Consider the following 17,533-nt stretch of genomic DNA (forward strand, 5'->3'; position numbering starts at 1 on the left):
TAGGGGAGTGTCACTGCAGGACATCTGCTCCGCTGCCAGTTGGGCTTCTCCTCATACCTTTGTGCGTTACTACCGGCTGGATGTCACCAGAATTTTGGTAGCACATTCGGTTTTAGGGGTGGGGTCTTCTTAGCCCTTCCCTGTAACCCCGTTGGAAGTAACGAATAAGGAGTGAATGGGCCGGCAGGCCATGCACATTCCTGTCACCAAGCACATGTTTCCATTCCTTCCTGGGTGTATATATGCACATTGGTGTTGCTGGGGTTATTACCACATACATGTTTCATGTCCTGCTTGTGCACAGCAGTTATGTGTGTGCGTCAGGATTGCAGGTTCATGATTATGGGACGTGTCAGGCACCGCCCCCCTGGGGCGACCGTCCTTCTCTGGCTTCAGAACCTCACTGTGAGTGTATTGGGCAATCGGGGAGCTGTCCATGTCTCTCCCATAGGTGGATCTCGAACACGAGATGATGAAAGAGAACAATAGGTTACTATCGTAACCCCGGTTCTCTGAAACATCGAGTGGAGAGATCCACCAGCTTTGCCCCGCTTGCCGCACGAGAAGCGAATATACTTACTGGAGAATAGCAGCGCTTGCAGGCGTTATATGCCCCTAGGTAAGGGGGCGGGGCCTTACCTGGCATTGGCTGCGCGCTTCTGTCTGTCTAGCCAGACTTGGTGCAATTGGATGCTTCTGCAGAGGTCAGGTACGGATGCCCTTCCCATAGGTGGATCTCTCCACTCGATGTTTCAGAGAACCGGGGTTACGATAGTAACCTATTGTTATAGGCTAATCAAAAATATCATATTCCCAGAACTCCCAGAGCACCGATACATGAAGCTCTTGTGAAAGAAGTGTGAAACTGTTTTACACCATCTTCTCTATTTTTACCCTTTTTAACTGTATCTTGGTTGTCTCGATTAAATGTAGGCTAATTATACAAATGTCTTACCTCAACAATGAGGTGGCATTTCCCCTGAGATATGGTGACAAGATCACACAGTTTCCCCAGACTTTACTCAATTAGCGCTGTTAATGGTGCCCTACAGTGTTGCTTAGCAACACATGTAGCTGCTGAAGGTTTGGTCCTGTAAGCTTTTTACAAATTTCCAACTGTTTCTCAGTTCAATTTCATTCCGAAATGTGAGAACATATTGTCTTTGTGTAGCAGGGAACAGGATGCACTTTCAATGAGGATTTAAATAGCAAACACTCCTTTTGTTTTTCCATCTTTTATGCAGTAGAGACCGATGTCAATATTGCTGCTCTTGTTAATAATGTCAGTAGCATGTCAATAGGAGATTGGAACCTCACCATAACAACTGATTTGGAGTTACATTACATACACACATCAGCATTTAATATTTGTACAATTTACATTTATGTTGAATAAATGGCTGTTTTGATCGGCCATTTATTCCCAGTTTGTTCCTCATCCCTTCTTCAAAACGTTGCTCTCTCTGGAGACACGTCTGTAAACCTGAAATCCTGCTTCTCTGATTGGCTAGAGATTTTCTGGTCAAAATGTGGTTGGATAATTTGGATTTCTGTAGACACTTATTTTATAGTAACACTTTACAATAGGTCCCATTATTCATGTTCTTTTAGTTTAAAACACCGATTAATTTACAAATGAAACACTTTACACACTTTATTTGAGCAGATTAATATGAATTCGAACGTATAGCTCACTCTAGGTTTGTTATAAATCTTTGATACAACGAGTTCGTCATCTCCACCTCTATGGAACATCTCGGGTAGGTCACGTGATCTCGCAGAAGCGCCCGCCGCCAGTCAGAAAGATTGAACAGCTTTGGCTTCATCCAGTCGAGTGTCGAGCGTCAGGGGAGTGAAGCGCGTGAGAGCTCAACACCAGAATCATGGCAACCGTAACAGCAGGTGAGAATATTCTGCTTTTATTTTTCCCAAACACTTGTAAACCACAATATCACACGTTTTACTTGACTTATTCACAATAAATAATGACTTGTGTCTACCATTATTCCGTTCCTAGAAGTCGAAACCCGTCAGAGATTGCTGCGAAACGTGAAGAAGGAGGTAAGTGATAGTAAAAACAAATAAAGCCAAGTGAACATTAGGCTGAAACGCCCTTTAAAAATGTGACTCATATTTCAGACATGTCTACAAAATGTGTGATAGGTAACCAAACATCGGAGCTAACCTAAAATAAACATGCGAAAGCAAAATAAGCACATCTATTCGATTTAATTGTTTGTATAGTTGTTGTTGTACTGTGCAAAAATCGGCGCTCCCTCAGTCTAGAGTAGCCTATATAATGAATTATTTATTCGTTTTTCATGAATATGCTGTACAGCTGTTTATCTTTTTCCCCATCAAGCTGTCAAACTTAATACCAGCTTTTATCATACTATGTATTTCTTTGCAAAGCAGCTTAATGTCTGTATTAATAAAATAATAGTGAGGATGAGATTTGTAGGTTTATGTTATATTATTATATTTAATACATCTGGTTTTCAAATAACACATTTCGTAATGGCTTAATGTACCTGCATACGTTTCGTTCAGGTGTAGCTACTATTTATTACCGTCCACATCTCCATTTAACAAACCAGAAACATTCTATAAGCACTTTCTACATGTTTAAATCTCACTCCTCAGACTGACTGATAGTCTTAAAAATAGCTGTGTTTGTTAATGGATGATCTTTTTTTGGAAATGAAAAATCCAGCTTAAGGCTCACGGCATCTTTTGATTGATTTGTGCTATTGATCTCCTTTGCCTCCACAAATTGCATTGTATTGTCTTTGCCTTTCAGTCCTTTCATTTGATTAATAGGTTTCAATAATCCTTTTGGGTTAAGCAAGCATGCATGTGTATAGTCTATGTTTAAGCATTTGCTCAATGGATTTTGAATATGAATTTGGGTGTGAATTTGTAGATGATTTCCTAGTATTTGCACATGCCCTGTATGGATTCTAATTTGATTTATGGTTCACTATTATGAGTTGGGATTGCAGTCACTGGTGTACTTATCAGTCCTGTGTGGCAGAGACTCACTCACTGGTACTGTGGTATATTTATGTTTTTAAATGTAAAACTCTTAGCTATGTGCCAAATGACAGATTATGGTTCATCCATGCACCAGCCTTGTTCTCATCATGTAATGCCCAAACGATGTGAAATTATAGTGCAGTTATGAGAAAAAGTTCCAGTTACAAGATTAATTTTACATCTGTGGTGGCTTTTTTTTGCAATGGTTGGGCATCTCAACATGAGGTTCTTGGCAGTCAGAGCCTGGTCCATAATCTGTCATTGCATTGTGTCTCAGTGTATCCCAGTAGAAGCATAAAATGACATTTTGGCACTTGAAACACATTATTATGATGACCGAAACAGCCAATCAAGAAGAGTGGAGGGAGGTGAACTCTCACCCTGCGCCGTATGGTGCTCATAATGAAAATGTATTCTTGTTTAAAGCAAAGCTTCCTGAAACCTGCCACTTCGAGAGTCGTTTGGCATTTGCAGTGCATGTTTACCCTTTTGCAGCTGTTAACTAAAATTACGGCAGACCATTATTACAGATATTACATTGCTGATATGATGAGCATAGGCAAAGCAACAAACAGGCTCATTCTGTGTCTTGTCACTATCTGTTTGTTCTCTCTCTCTCTCTCTCTCTCTCTCTCTCTCTCTCTCTCTCTCTCTCTCTCTCTCTCTCTCTCTCTCTCTCTCTCTCTCTCTCTCTCTCTCTCTCTCTCTCTCTCTCTCTCTCTCTCTCTCTCTCTCTCTCTCTCTCTCTCTCTCTCTCTCTCTCTCTCTCTCTCTCTCTCTCTCTCTCTCTCTCTCTCTCTCTCACACACACCTGTGTTGACACAAGCAGAGGGTCATGCGCAGAAAGGCTTTCCACACTACCCAGCAGCCCACCATTTGTTTACCTTTCTCTCTCAGCTTCCTTTAACAAAGCTAGTTTAATACATTGCTTATCAGTATCCTCAAAGAACCTCTTTATCCACCTTGACCTGAATTATAGCTTTATATTTATGCAAAGTTATTTAATTGCTATGAAAGATGCTGTTGAATTTTTTTTTTTTTTTAAATAGAAACATCATTAGATTGGTCAATTAGACTTTAGCTATACAGTAAGACTAGATGTCGTGGCAAATCGTGAGTTTTGATAGATCACTTTGTTCTTTCACTTGCAGACATAATAACATGATATCTGCGTCCTTTTTGCATTTTATGCACTGGTTTGGGGAATTATGTGGGATGTAGGCCTATGTATTGTACAGATGGTAATTGTGTTAAAAATGACTGGTTCTACAGTAAAGTAAAGATGTTGTAGGCTTTCTCTACGTTCATGGCAGCACTGAAACCCTACATCATGTCAATAATGTTTTTGTGCTTGATTAGCATTTATTAAACAATATATTGAATAGCCATAGAGTCAGAGTCTAAATAGTATTTCTTAAGTGATTCTAGAGATTTTAACAATGTCCAAGATTGAACAGATATAGTGTCATTTTTAAGGGGTCACGAAAGATTCAGCCTTAATTAAATCATGTAACATGCCTTGTTGATTTCTGGAACCAAAACAGACAGTATCTCGGTAAAACATAGCAAAGAAGATCAAATCATACTGCTTTTCCTCCTGGTTATATATTTCTATGGGAAAAATAACATCTGTTAGAGTCCATCAGCCAATTAATCTCTGTGTGCAGAGACCAGTGTTTGAATATGTTGTTACAAAACAACTCCGCTAGATGTTATTTCAGTGTGTGCAAGAAACACTTAAACCTCATGACAAATATGAGCAAACCAAAAAAGCTTAAAGTGTCGAGCCACTGAGAATCATTATACCTAATGAATTTGTAAGTGATTAAACAAAAGCCATATTATGCTGATGTGGTTGAGAAGTATTTATAAATGCGCTGTATTTGGACTGTTTGTATTAAATCTTCTAGGTCTAGCATCTCTGAATACCAACTCCAGTTGAATCAAACATTGGTCTACATATAGCCATATGCAATATTTTGTTTCAGATTGCTAGATTCTATTAATTTACAGTTGCAATCGAAATTATTCAACCCCCATTGCAAATCAGGTTTATTGGCAAAATGTACAACCTTTCAGCTTTTTGCAATATACAAATCAAACAAAAGTCATTGAAATGGCTCAACACAACAAATGTTTCAAGTAATTTCCCCAAATTTAACTGAAAATGCAAAATGCTTTTAATGACTTATAATGCAGTTTAAAAATGATTCAAACCCTTGAATAGAATCCCTCACAACAGAACAAATCTGCAAAAAAGGTGTTGTCTCAAGCACACCTGATGCAAATAATCAATTCATTAGTTGCACCAGGTGTGCTTGAGCTAGAACACATGAAATTTCTGAACTGACTTTGGCCATGTCCACACGGACACGGGTATTTTTATAACCGGAGTTTTTCCTCTTGCGTTTTTGAAAAAATCTCCGTCTACATGAAAACGCAAAAACACGCTATCAAGTGCCGTCAAGAGCATTCCACACCAGCAGTCGGCGATATAACCCTAACCGTAAAGCCACGTTGGCCAATCAGAAGCCGTCAGCGGCGCACAATCTGATGTCAAACACAGCGGATAACGGCGCGCACTTTGACGTCGCAAGGCAAAAACTCCGGTTTTACTGTCTACACGACAACACTGCAACCGGCGTTTCTGAAAATCCTCAGCCTGGCCGGGGTTTTCAAAAATGTTCGGTTTCAGTGACCTGATACTGCGTTTCCGTGTGGACGAACGGGCGAACCGCGTAAAAAAAGTCACGGTTATAAAAATACCCGTGTTCGTGTGGACAAGGCCTTTGTTGAGTGTCAAGTTGGGCTGCATGTTAGAAATATGTCAAAAGAATGGTCCAAAAAGTTAAGAGAAGATTTAATTGCCCTTCACAAACAAGGAACGGGATACAAAAAGATAGCGAAGGCACTAAATGTTCCTAGAGACACTGTTGGAAGCATAGTTTGTAAGTTTAAAGTTAAAGGAACAGTTGTTACACTACCTGGACGGGGCAGAACAAGGAAGCTAACAACGGCTGCAACCAGATTTCTGAGAAGACTGCAAAAGACCTGCAGAAAGACTTGTTGGCAGCAGGCACTGAGGTTTCAGCTGCACTGTTAGTCGCGTACTAAACGCATGTCAGAACTCCAAGACGAAAACCACTATACTGAACCAAAAGCACTAAAAAAATCTGGCTCCAATTTGCTCAAAATCATATAAATAAGCCACAGAAGTTTTGGGATTCTGTTCTGTGGGGCAATGAAACAAAACTGGAACTTTTCGGCCCTATGGATCAGCGGTATGTCTGGTGTAAGAAGATTATGAAACTTATGCTGAAAATAACCTCTGCCTATAAGCGTGGTGGGGCTTGGTGAAGCTGATTTGGATCCTCTGGCACTGGAAACTGAGGAAGCTGAAGCTTGGTCGTCATTAGGCCTTCCAACAGGACAATGATCTCAAGCATACCTCAAATTCAACCATGGCTTGGTTGCAGAAGAAGTCCTGGAAGATTCTACAGTGGCCATCAGAGTCACCCGACTTGAACCCCATAGAAAATCTCTGGTGGGATTTGAAGAAGGCGGTTGCAGAACGCAAACCCAAGAATATTACTGAACTGGAGGCCATTGCTAATGAGGACTGCGCTAAGATTCCTCAGAAACGCTGCCAGAAGCTGGTGTTTGGTCATACATCTTGTTTGCAGCAGGTCATAACAGCAAAAGGGTGTTCTACTAAGTGCTAAAGATGCTTGCCATGAAGAGGTTGAATAATTTCTTTAAAAAATTTTTTCCAAAAGTTTTCAGTTGAGTTTGGGGAAACCACTTGAAACTTTTGTTGCGTTGAGCAGCTATTTCAATTACTTTTGTTTGATTTGTTCATTGCAAACTGGTTGAATAATAATATGCAACTGTATATTATGTTTTATTTTTATTTATTTTATAAATTATATTATAGGATAAGATTTTACCTTATCTTTAGACTCAGACTCCCTTATTTATTATAGTTTATATAATAATGCATAGCTATAATAATGCATAGCTAAAATGGGCATACATGTTTTTTGATGGTGGATCATACACAGATGAAATGGCATAGAATTCAGTTCACCTGGTATTAAAACATTCAATTCAAATTTATTTGTATAGCGCTTTTCACAATACATATTGTTTCAAAGCAGCTTTACAGAATATGCATTTCAAAAATGTACATACAAAAATACAGTTAGTTAATCATAAATTTAGGGCATAACATATCGCCGGCGTTGGGTCATCTTTGATTTTGTTTGAACATGAACTTAAGGAGATGAAATGTTTCTTCCAGATCCTCACTGAATGAGTAATCTGCCTGTAATGGAATACATTCACTGTACATTCATTGCTTTTGAGATAATTTCAGGATAATAGCCTATATTATAAAATATCATTCAGCAATGCTCGGTGCCATTATTATGTGTTATAATTTTTTTCCTTTGTAATTAGTTAGAGTGGTTTATTATTTCAATGAAAAAATATATGTATTAAATGTTATGTTATAATACTTTAGCATTATTATATTATATATTATATTATTATAGCAATACTAGTATTTATTACTATAATTATAGTAATACGAACTACATCCGCAATTGTCATGTTACCTATTATAGGCTATACGGTATCAGTTGCGTGGCTTCACTGCCATTCACAAATTCTCTCACGTCACCTAATGGGATGGTAAAGTGTCCATCGTATGCACACTTCAATATCTCGCAAAAGAGTAGCAAGTCATCCGAGTACTTTTCGCCCACTGTATTGAGTACTGTGAATTGGGACATAATACTCGGCTCATGAAAGTGGGCATATTCGGATGCAGCAAATGACTAGCTTTTTTCTTAAAACAAAGGGGGCAATAAAGGAAAATTCAGAGCAAAGCTCTGCACCTGATAAAGATCATCGGCTCATTAGGAGAGAGGTCTATTAACTGAGCTCAGTGTGTCAGATAAGAAAGACATACGAGATGTTCAGTGCTGAAGCCCATTCAGGATCGAAAACATTTATTTATTTGTGTTTACGGAGAAAGGAAAGGAGGGAATTTTGGTAAGGGTAATAACTGACTACTGATTTCTTGCTAAATTAACCCACAAAGATAACGACTGGGTGAGTTGAATCTATTTGTAAGAGAAATTGAACCGCAGAGTGCAACAAGAGAAATGATACTAGCAAAAGCTGCAAAGGAAATCGGGTTGCCTTGGACAACAGTCAATTATACAGTTTTGTGGTTATTATGCAAATGTATATTTGGCTGCAGTATGTCTCAAATGACTTATCAGAGCCGTATAATAAGGCCTTACAAGGGCATAGCTGTTTTTAGTCTAGCAGATAAAAGAATAGATCAGTAGAGAACATAATTTAATGTTTAGTGATGGAACAGTTCCATCAATAATCAGATCTAAAATATGTACATGTATCCCCTTGTAGTAGTAAAGTAGTCCAATTTTAGACAGTGCTTCAAGATATTTGTGATTGGTCATGCTGTGCATTAACACCATGCATGTATGTGTCATGGGAAATGTTTCTCCAAGAAACATGAAACCTATTCTTGTAGAGCCATATGGATCGTGGACTGATTTAGATCAACACCACCCACAGAGCTTCTCTAATGGTGTGAAACTTCAACTATATATGTTATATACAGTATACCATGCAAATGCTATCTTTTCATTGTGCATTTCTTTTTTCAAAAGCTCACTTTGGCGTCATTTCAATGTTTTGGTCTCTCTTCAGCATAACTAAATAATTAGCAGCTATGCGAGACTGTATAATGCATTTTGCTATGTACACAATTGATTTACACGCTTAATATGATTTAATAACGCAGCATGTGGCATTTTTTTTATTATATTTTATTGCTTCCAGGAGGTTGTGGTGTTACAGCATCTATACCTAGATGGCACATGATAATAAATATGTCATTTAAAAATGAGGTTTGATACTGGGCAGGATGCTTTCCAGAGCGCTTGGAATCACTTTTTGTAATTTTTTTTTTCAGCTTATGAATGAACCCAACATTGACATCCAATCAGAATCCATCCTTTTTTTAAAGATCTCGAGCATTTAAAGCGACAGACGACAGAACTGCAGTGCTCTTAGAATCAACAGAAAGATATCGTCAGCTGGTCTGGACGCTAATGTAGTTATCGTTATAGTTATCTTTGTAGTTATCGTTCTTGGTGTGAACAGGCCTTAAAGGGATAGTTCACAAAAAAATATTAATTAGCCCATGATTTACTCACCCTGAAGTCATCCTAGGTATATATTACATTCTTATTTCAGACGAATACAAATCGAGTTATATTAAAAAATGTCCTTGCTCATCCAAGCTTTATAATGGCAGTGAATGGCTGTTTTGAAGTCCATAAAAGTGCATCTATCCATTATAACAGTGTTCCACACAGCTCCAGAGGGTTAATAAATGCCTTCTAAGCGAAGCGATGCGTTTGTGTAAGAAAAATATTAATATTTAACAAGTTACATAAACTTTAAAATTTTATAAAGTAAAATAACCTAGCTTCCAGCCAAACGAACATACAGATTCCACTTAAGTCTAAAGCGCAACTTATGCGAGTAATGCGACGTACTGTTGATATTTACGCTACGCCATGACACACTACGCTACTTCCGGCGTCACAAGTCGCGTCATTTGTGCTTTAGGTGCAAGTAGTCTGCGTATGGCCGAATGAATTTTCATTTTTGTGTGGACTATCCCTTTATAGGATGGCCTTCGGTTTTAAAGTATTACATTTTTGTGTTTTATAAACCGTGGCAGCAGTAAATGTCAGAAAATGGCAATATTACATAACACCAAATGAGAGTCCTGTGGATTTGTTGTCCATTGACAGCTTTGAAGTATGATTGGGACTGTAAGTGCTTTCATTGTGTGAATTTGCCTGTTCTTATGGAGTAGTGTAATAATCCACTCAACCTCTTAGCCTTTCAATTCACACATTCGCTCTCTCAGGGTGATGAAGCGTGGTAATATGTGGCAAATCATTTTTGTGCTGGTGGAATAAATAGTGGTAAATGCCATTCCTATTCATAGTCGGAATTGTTCATCGGGGTCTGCTCCGAGTTTAAGCAACAGTTTAATGTGGTGCCAACACTTTTGGGAAGTAACTTGGCAACCCAGGCTGTGAGTCTTTCCATGCTATCTCCATGGAAACCTTTGTCATGCTGCTGAGACATCAGGGACAGCTGAGCTCCAAATAGACCCCTACAGTCTCTCTCTCTCTCTCACACACACACACACACACACACACACACACACACACACACACACACACACACACACACACACACACACACACACACACACACACACACACACACAGCCTAAATGAGGCTGATTGATACGAGTTTAGACACCATTAGTAAACATTTATTAATGGATTTATTTGCTCTTATCGCATCAGTGATCTTTACTTCAGCCATGGCAATGCACTCACTGATGTATGAATGTTGTTGTCTTTTTGTTTTGTGGTATCCTTAAAGCTACACTGTGTAGGAATTACTCCCATCTAGCGGTGAAATAGTATATGACTACCAACTGAATATTACTTTCTAGCCCCTCCCATTCCGAGGGCGTTTTAACTGCTACAGTGGCCGTATTATTTCAAATCTGCCGGCAGTCGCGAGTAATCTCCCCCTCGCATTCGTCACGGTGCCACTGAGTGTAAAAACGCGAAAGACGAAGCTTTCCAGGTATGTCCTTTGGCTAATGTATTTTTAAGATGGAGGCGCAACATGGCTTCCGCCATTCGAGCAGCTCACTCGTATGTATTATAAATGGCAGATTCTCTTACGAGAATACTTGACTAGTTGGTAGAAGTAATTATACATTAATGAGCACATATAATTTTGAAACAACAAAGTGGTTTTTGCTAAGAATCAACTTAAAAAATTACATAGCTTTAAAATATGATCTCTGTTAAAGAAATTATCAAAAGGCTCCAGAGAGTATGCATGCTCCAAACAATAATGTATTTTCTTATACTGATTGCGGTAACAGAAAGGCCGAGTATCAGTGACTTTAGTCAAGTACAAATCAGAACTGATTTTTTTTTCTTGATCAATTTAGAATATTTATAGATCCTTTTATAGTTTGGGCTTGGTAAGAATCATTGTTTTTTAAAGAAGCCTCTTGTGCTCACCAAGACTGCATTTAATAGTTTTGTGAAATATTGTTACAACTTAATATATTTATTTATTATATTTTTTAAATTTTTTATGCAATTTATTCCTGTGAGCATCATTACTCCAGTCGTCGGTGTCACATGATCATTCAGAAATCATTCTAAGATGATTTGGTGACGTAAAAAAAAAAATTCTTTGATTTAATGGAAAGTTCAAGAGAACAGCATTTATTTGAAATGGAAATTTTAAAAAAATGTATTTACTGTGACCTTTGATCAATTTCAAGCAGTAATTTTCTTAACGCTTACCGGTCCCAAACTTTTGAACAGTAGTGTAATTGTAACTTTTGAGTGAACTAGCCTATCCCTTTAAGAAAACATGGAATAGTGTGCAAGTTGTATCCAATGTAATGGTAGTTTTTATGACTGACACACACTTTGAATTGGTTACTTACATTAGAGTCACTAGATCCATTAAAAAAGGTCAGTATCGGATTTGTGTATCCCTGTTATGGAGAGCTAAACATCTCATTTGTTTATCTGTGTATCGAGTCAACCACAAAGTAAGAGCTTTCATGAACTTCTAACCTCCTGAAAGATGCACTGAAGGGTTCATCAACAAGACTTCCTGGCATGCTGTCCTCCAGCTCAACTCATCAGTCCAGAGATTTTTTTCTCTCTCCCCTCTCTTTCTAGTGTATGCACACTCCCAATTGGCTGTATTGGTTAAATATGCATGAAGCATGACCCATACCATTCTTCCACCTCTACTGATGCTGCACATTTTGTAGTATCATTCAGGTCAATAGCATGAAGCAAGCACCACTAAGGATGATAACGACTGAAATTTCTCTCTTAAATTCTCTTTCAGATTTTGCTTTACAGTATTTTCGTGTCTTACAAGGGAGAGAAAAAACTAGTCAGTGCATCGGACACAATGTTAAAAAGTCAAACCAGCCTTAAACATTCGGTAGAATGTGTGCTTTGGCAGCATCATAATCTTATTGGTGTCACAAAACGTATGCCTGTGTCTAATAATACTGGCTTTTGTACTTCTGTGGTTGTGCTGCTGATCTTTGTGAATCATACTGTCGTGATCTGTTGAGTGCAAGTCTCTCAGTGAAAGTGTTTCCTTTGCATCCTTCTTTCTCCCTCTCTGAAGGTATGGATAGGTGTGATTCTATGATGAGAAACATTTACAGTGTTATGTATAGCGCTCCGGTGAGTCATACTTGGCGTTTAAACTCTTGAGGTTAAGTTGATTGGAACAGAGTTAAGCTGCTATGTTTTGAATATGAAATACTACGTGAGAAGAAAATCAATACACTGGATTAGATTTCACCATCTGTGTCAAGCATGTGGATGTAGAAAGTCTTTTTCAAGTAGTAAATCACTTTCAAAAATCGTAATCCGAATAGTCAACATTAATCTCTTGTTTTGACAGGTGGTTTGAGATTAAGTAGTTTGTTAGAAATATATTTTTTAGTTTTTTTTATAGTTTGATCTGGGATTTTTAAATGCCAGATTTTGGGGGAAAAAATGTCAGAAAGTCATTGACTCTTTCTCAGGGCAAGTGGGGTCACACCAAATCAACAAGTTTTGCTCTGAAGAGCTTGTGTTGTCCTGCTGCATTAGTTATGTGGAAATGGAAGAGAAGGTCAGGGAGTAAATATCAGAATCGGAGTACACCCACAGACTGAATGCTAAAGCAGGATGCTGTGAGCACATTAATGGGCTTTTCTCGCTCATTTAAACTCTGTTCATGCTTTATCTTACAATAGTAATTGATTCTGGGTCATCAGGTTTTAAGATTTCAAACGGCACATTTTGTAAACCTTAGGTTATTGTTCTGATTTGCATACTCTTACTAGCTGAGTTACTTTCATTTCACAAGCACAGCATGTGACAAACAAAATGTGATGCATTTTAATAGCTGTTCCAAGGAAAAATTGGATCTCTTTTATATCTAGATTAGACTGCAATGCAAATGGCAACTTTAGCTTAAAGGCTATTTTGAGCCTTGTTAGTGGTATTCGATTTACTTTTATGATATGACCCATATACTAGCGTTATAAGCTAATCTGTTTTTAGTGATAAAAATCTTTACATTCGATTATCATGAAAATGCATCCCAGAGAACGATCTACTCTGTAACCATGTGTTAATTACCCCTAGGTTTATTTTTCATCGGAATTGTCCTTTAATTCTCAGATTTTTGTGTGTTTTGAAAGAACCCTCTTGAGCTCACCAAGGCTGCATATATTTAATTAAAAATACGAGAAAAACAATAATACTCCTGTATTGGCAAAGCTGAATTTCATCGTCGTCAAATTATGCTTCACAAATGATTTAATATGCTGATTTGCTGCTTAATATTTTTGTTGTGTTACAAGTTTTGTTGAATAAAATATTTAATTTCTTCTAAAAAAAAATCAAACTGACCCCAAAGCTTTGAATAGTTACTATAATATGCAAAGGGATTTCAGTAGATGCATCTGAGAAAAAGCTGAAATGTAACTGAGAAATCAATTGAAGTCTCCTGAGCTTAGAAAGGATATCCTTTGAGCAATACATTTTTCCTTTGTGCTTGAAATGTTACCACGTAAAGCCACACTGGTTGTTAAAAAACAAGACCAAAAACAAGGAAAACCGAGGAGAATATGGCATTTTGGCCCTTTTGACTCTTTCTTTCAGGTGTTAACATTGAAAAGTGCATCACAGTTTCTTTCTACAACTGTGAGAAGCGTATAAATATTTCATGAGGCAAGCCTTGAGGTGAAACGGGAGGGAACTGAACCCCTTTCAAAATTACAAGTGTAAAACATTGCTTAACCCAGGGTTACTTTCACATCTCCTGCCCGCACTTTCATGTCATGTCCTATGTATCAACGGAAGAAACCCACAACAGGAAATTGCTAAATTAGCTACTTCCTGAAGCCAATCAGCAGGCTAATTTCTTTCAGCCAGACCCTTCCATACTGGATAATGTCCAGAAAAGCCTTTATGCACATTGTACACGTGTGTTTTAGTGTCATTTTATCTCTCATTGCAACTTAGCCAATAATACATTTTGAACACACGCAAATGCAGTTTACTTTCACTTAAAGTTACGTAAACGCCCACAAAATCTGACGTGATCATCTATTGAATGTGTATTTCTTTGTGTGTGTGTGTGTGTGTGCAGTGCAGTCTATACAGGACATTATAAAAATTGTGACCTTTTTATTTGAATGATTTCTACTGTAAAACCACCATCAACAGTCACGATGAGAAAGTGCTTTATACATAAATCACGCATGCCGACTCTCAATTTCTCCTTTTCCTCTTTATAGTCAGGGGAGATGAGTCATGCATTCTTCCTACTCACCACGTATACACTCTCTCCTTCCTGTCATTTATTGCAAAGGTTTTTTTGTTTTTTTTCTAGCTTTGAGTGTTTGATGGCACTAATGAGGATACTTGTTAGAGAAAATATGTTAATAAGCTATGGAAGAAAATTAATGACAAATGTATTTCAAACAACAAAGCTTATTGAATTGCACTAATTGAAAAAAAATATCCATTGCATTAACTGTTTGCATTAAAAATGAAACCATTAAAATTTGCTTGTTCGAATCTGTAAAGTGAAATAAAATGGACCGAAATTTTTTTTCCTCAGAATTTTTTATAATGAAAATATGTGTGAAATATTTTTAATTGAAATATTCACAGCTTAAATATACGACCATGTTGAATTTCAGCCCATAAAAATGCAAGCCCTAAAAATACACTGCATTAAAATGCAAGCACGGGTAATGCAATGCATATTTTCTTTAATTAGTGCAATTCACTGGCTTTTTTCTTTTAAATACATTGTCATCATTATTTACTTCCATATAAGCCCTGCATCGCTTGACAGATTCACCAATAATGCGAACATCCACAATGTGTTAAATAAGCAGTTAGCAATAGTTTGCAATAGTTCATCATGCTGTATCCATTCAGCTGACTCAATCAGCCTCTGCTGTGTCTCCATGTCCAACACAGGTCAAGCAGATCATGGAGGAAGCAGTCACAAGGAAGTTTGTTCATGAAGACAGCAGCCATATTGTCTCATTCTGTGGTAAGTCAAAGATCATTGAACCATTTAGCTGAAATGTGTTAATAGAAAGATTTGATTTATTTATTTCAAACCCCAATTCCCTACTCATGCATTTTGGTGTATTTAAAACCATTGCAGCCTGAAGAAAATTAAGTGGGGTTTTTTTTTGCTCAAAGTTTGCCTTTTAATTTTACAAACAGCACCATCTACACTGCAAGATTACCTGGTGCAGATATTCTAGTTTATAAAGTTAATATCCACTGCCTTTTGTACCCAGAATACATAAACTGAACAATACACAAAATATTTAATCAAAAATATAATTGAAATGCTCTAAAATCAAAAGCATTTTTATAAACCTATATGTAATTAGATTTTAAAAAACGAGTTTTCAAACATAGGGTTGACAGACAGTACTAAGTGGAAGTTTAAAATATGCTTTAGTTACTGGTTATTGGTTATTAGAAAACATAATGCAGTTCTTAGTTATTGTTAATTTACTGTACATCTAAAATAAAATAAAAAATTAAGAAATCTACATTCTTTACCTCCATTAATAGAGCTATAATATTAATGTGGATGGCATAATGTTACATGTAGCGGTTGAAGCAAGGATGAAGCAGGATCCATACGCAGCACACCTTATTAAATAGACACAAAACTTAACAAACGGTACTCAGGAACAAGATTACAAGACCAGAAACAGAAACAGCCACATACACATACACATAAACAATCAAACAAGAACTCACAAAGACAGGGCTGAAACACAAGGCTTAAATACAAGGGATAAACGAGCTAGACAAGATAACAAGGGGGCGTGGCTAATCTGAAACACCTGGGGAAACTATGATCAGACAATTAACAAGACATGGCAAACAGTGAATCACATAACAGACAAGAACAAGACACAAAACCCACACCGTGACACATAAGATAATTTGGTCTGTGAAAAACTGATTTCATGCAACGGGAGTAGATAAATATAGTGCTACAATCAACACTTTTCGTGATGAGTTAATTTTGACAGCTGTAATAGTAAAAACTCCACATGTAATACTTATTTCATATACAAAGATATTAGCCAATCATACCAGTGGGTGTTTACATTCTCACAGCAGACACTTCTAACACAGCATTCAAATCAGAAAACTAAAATCAGGGTATAAAATTACCTTTTATTTCTAAATTATGACAATTTTTATGACAAATTATGACAATTATACTAACATTATAAGTGATAACAAAATGCAGTTCATGACCACTTTAAAGAGATGTCATTTCTAATTTCCATGGGCGACTTCAGTTCCATCAGTTGAGTTTCAGTACTCGCTTAATGTTGGGCAGCATGATGGTTTGGCTAATTCCCCGGTTGAACATCCGACATTTAACTGGCCTTGGAAAGCGCCAAAGTGCATTAATGTCAAGAGTATGAGTAAAAGGAGAAGTGTCATGTTTATTGAGTGTAGATTAACATAGAGTGATATTTTCAACATATATATATAGACCAGTAAGTGAATGTGTGATCGAGCACGCTGCAGTAAGTGCTACCCACTGTTTGTGAGCAGTAAATCTGTCCACATAATAAAGTTATCACTCTTCCACACACACTGACACACACCTTCTCCGTTGCTGTGCAAATTCACATCAAGGTACCATAACATGATGTTTAATGATCGAGCGGTGCGTAAACAGAATAAATGAGTAGTCTTTAATAATGCAGTTTCTGCCTAGTCATGTTCACCGTGTTGGGTGAAGGCTTTATTGTCCTGTCCAGCTTTATTTACAATTTGCATTTTCTAAACAGCTTTTATTTCTCGTGTGCAGAGAGGTGGCTCCAGGGCACAAGCCACTGCCTTTTTGTCCTCAAGGGTTTTTCTATCATTTTGGGAGCAAATATGTAGTTGGTGATGAAGAAAAATGTCAAGTTGCATAGAAATATTTCACCCAAAATGCAATTTCCCATCAATAACACTTATGCAATTGCAAACTTTGCACAAAAGTTACGCAGGTAAAGGAGTTTCAGACCACAGTCAATTATTCCCTGAAAGTGAAAGCAAAAACTGACCGAGCTTTTGGCATCTGACGCTGCATGGCGCATTATTTCTCTCATTCACAACGAGAGCGGAATCTACCTCAGTGCTGATAACTGTAGCTATATCAATCATCTTAATTTATTGGCTTAATATTTATTTTGTGGACAATACATTAATGACAGTGAAAAATATTAGAAGAATGTTTCTTGTTAAATGTTAAAAAATATTTATTT

General features: G+C 37.3%; 1 protein-coding gene across 14 annotated transcripts in view; it reads left to right on the forward strand.

Moving 5' to 3' along the window:
- The first annotated feature begins 1,737 nt into the window (after positions 1 to 1,737).
- Positions 1,738 to 17,533, forward strand: part of sgsm1a (small G protein signaling modulator 1a) — a 40,339-nt gene continuing 24,543 nt past the window's right edge. For 8 of the 14 annotated variants that reach the window (XM_079607720.1, XM_079607722.1, XM_079607712.1 and 5 more), the window contains exons 1-3: positions 1,738 to 1,902; positions 2,018 to 2,061; positions 15,210 to 15,285. In XM_079607720.1, the coding sequence (XP_079463846.1) occupies positions 1,884 to 1,902; positions 2,018 to 2,061; positions 15,210 to 15,285 (139 nt within the window). In that variant the 5' untranslated portion in view covers positions 1,738 to 1,883. The remainder of the gene's footprint in view (positions 1,903 to 2,017; positions 2,062 to 15,209; positions 15,286 to 17,533) is intronic. The other 6 variants (XM_079607718.1, XM_079607724.1, XM_079607713.1 and 3 more) reach the window with 3 other exon arrangements.

Source organism: Phoxinus phoxinus (assembly GCF_949152265.1).
Source record: "Phoxinus phoxinus genome assembly, chromosome: 3".
Classification (NCBI taxonomy): domain Eukaryota; kingdom Metazoa; phylum Chordata; class Actinopteri; order Cypriniformes; family Leuciscidae; genus Phoxinus; species Phoxinus phoxinus.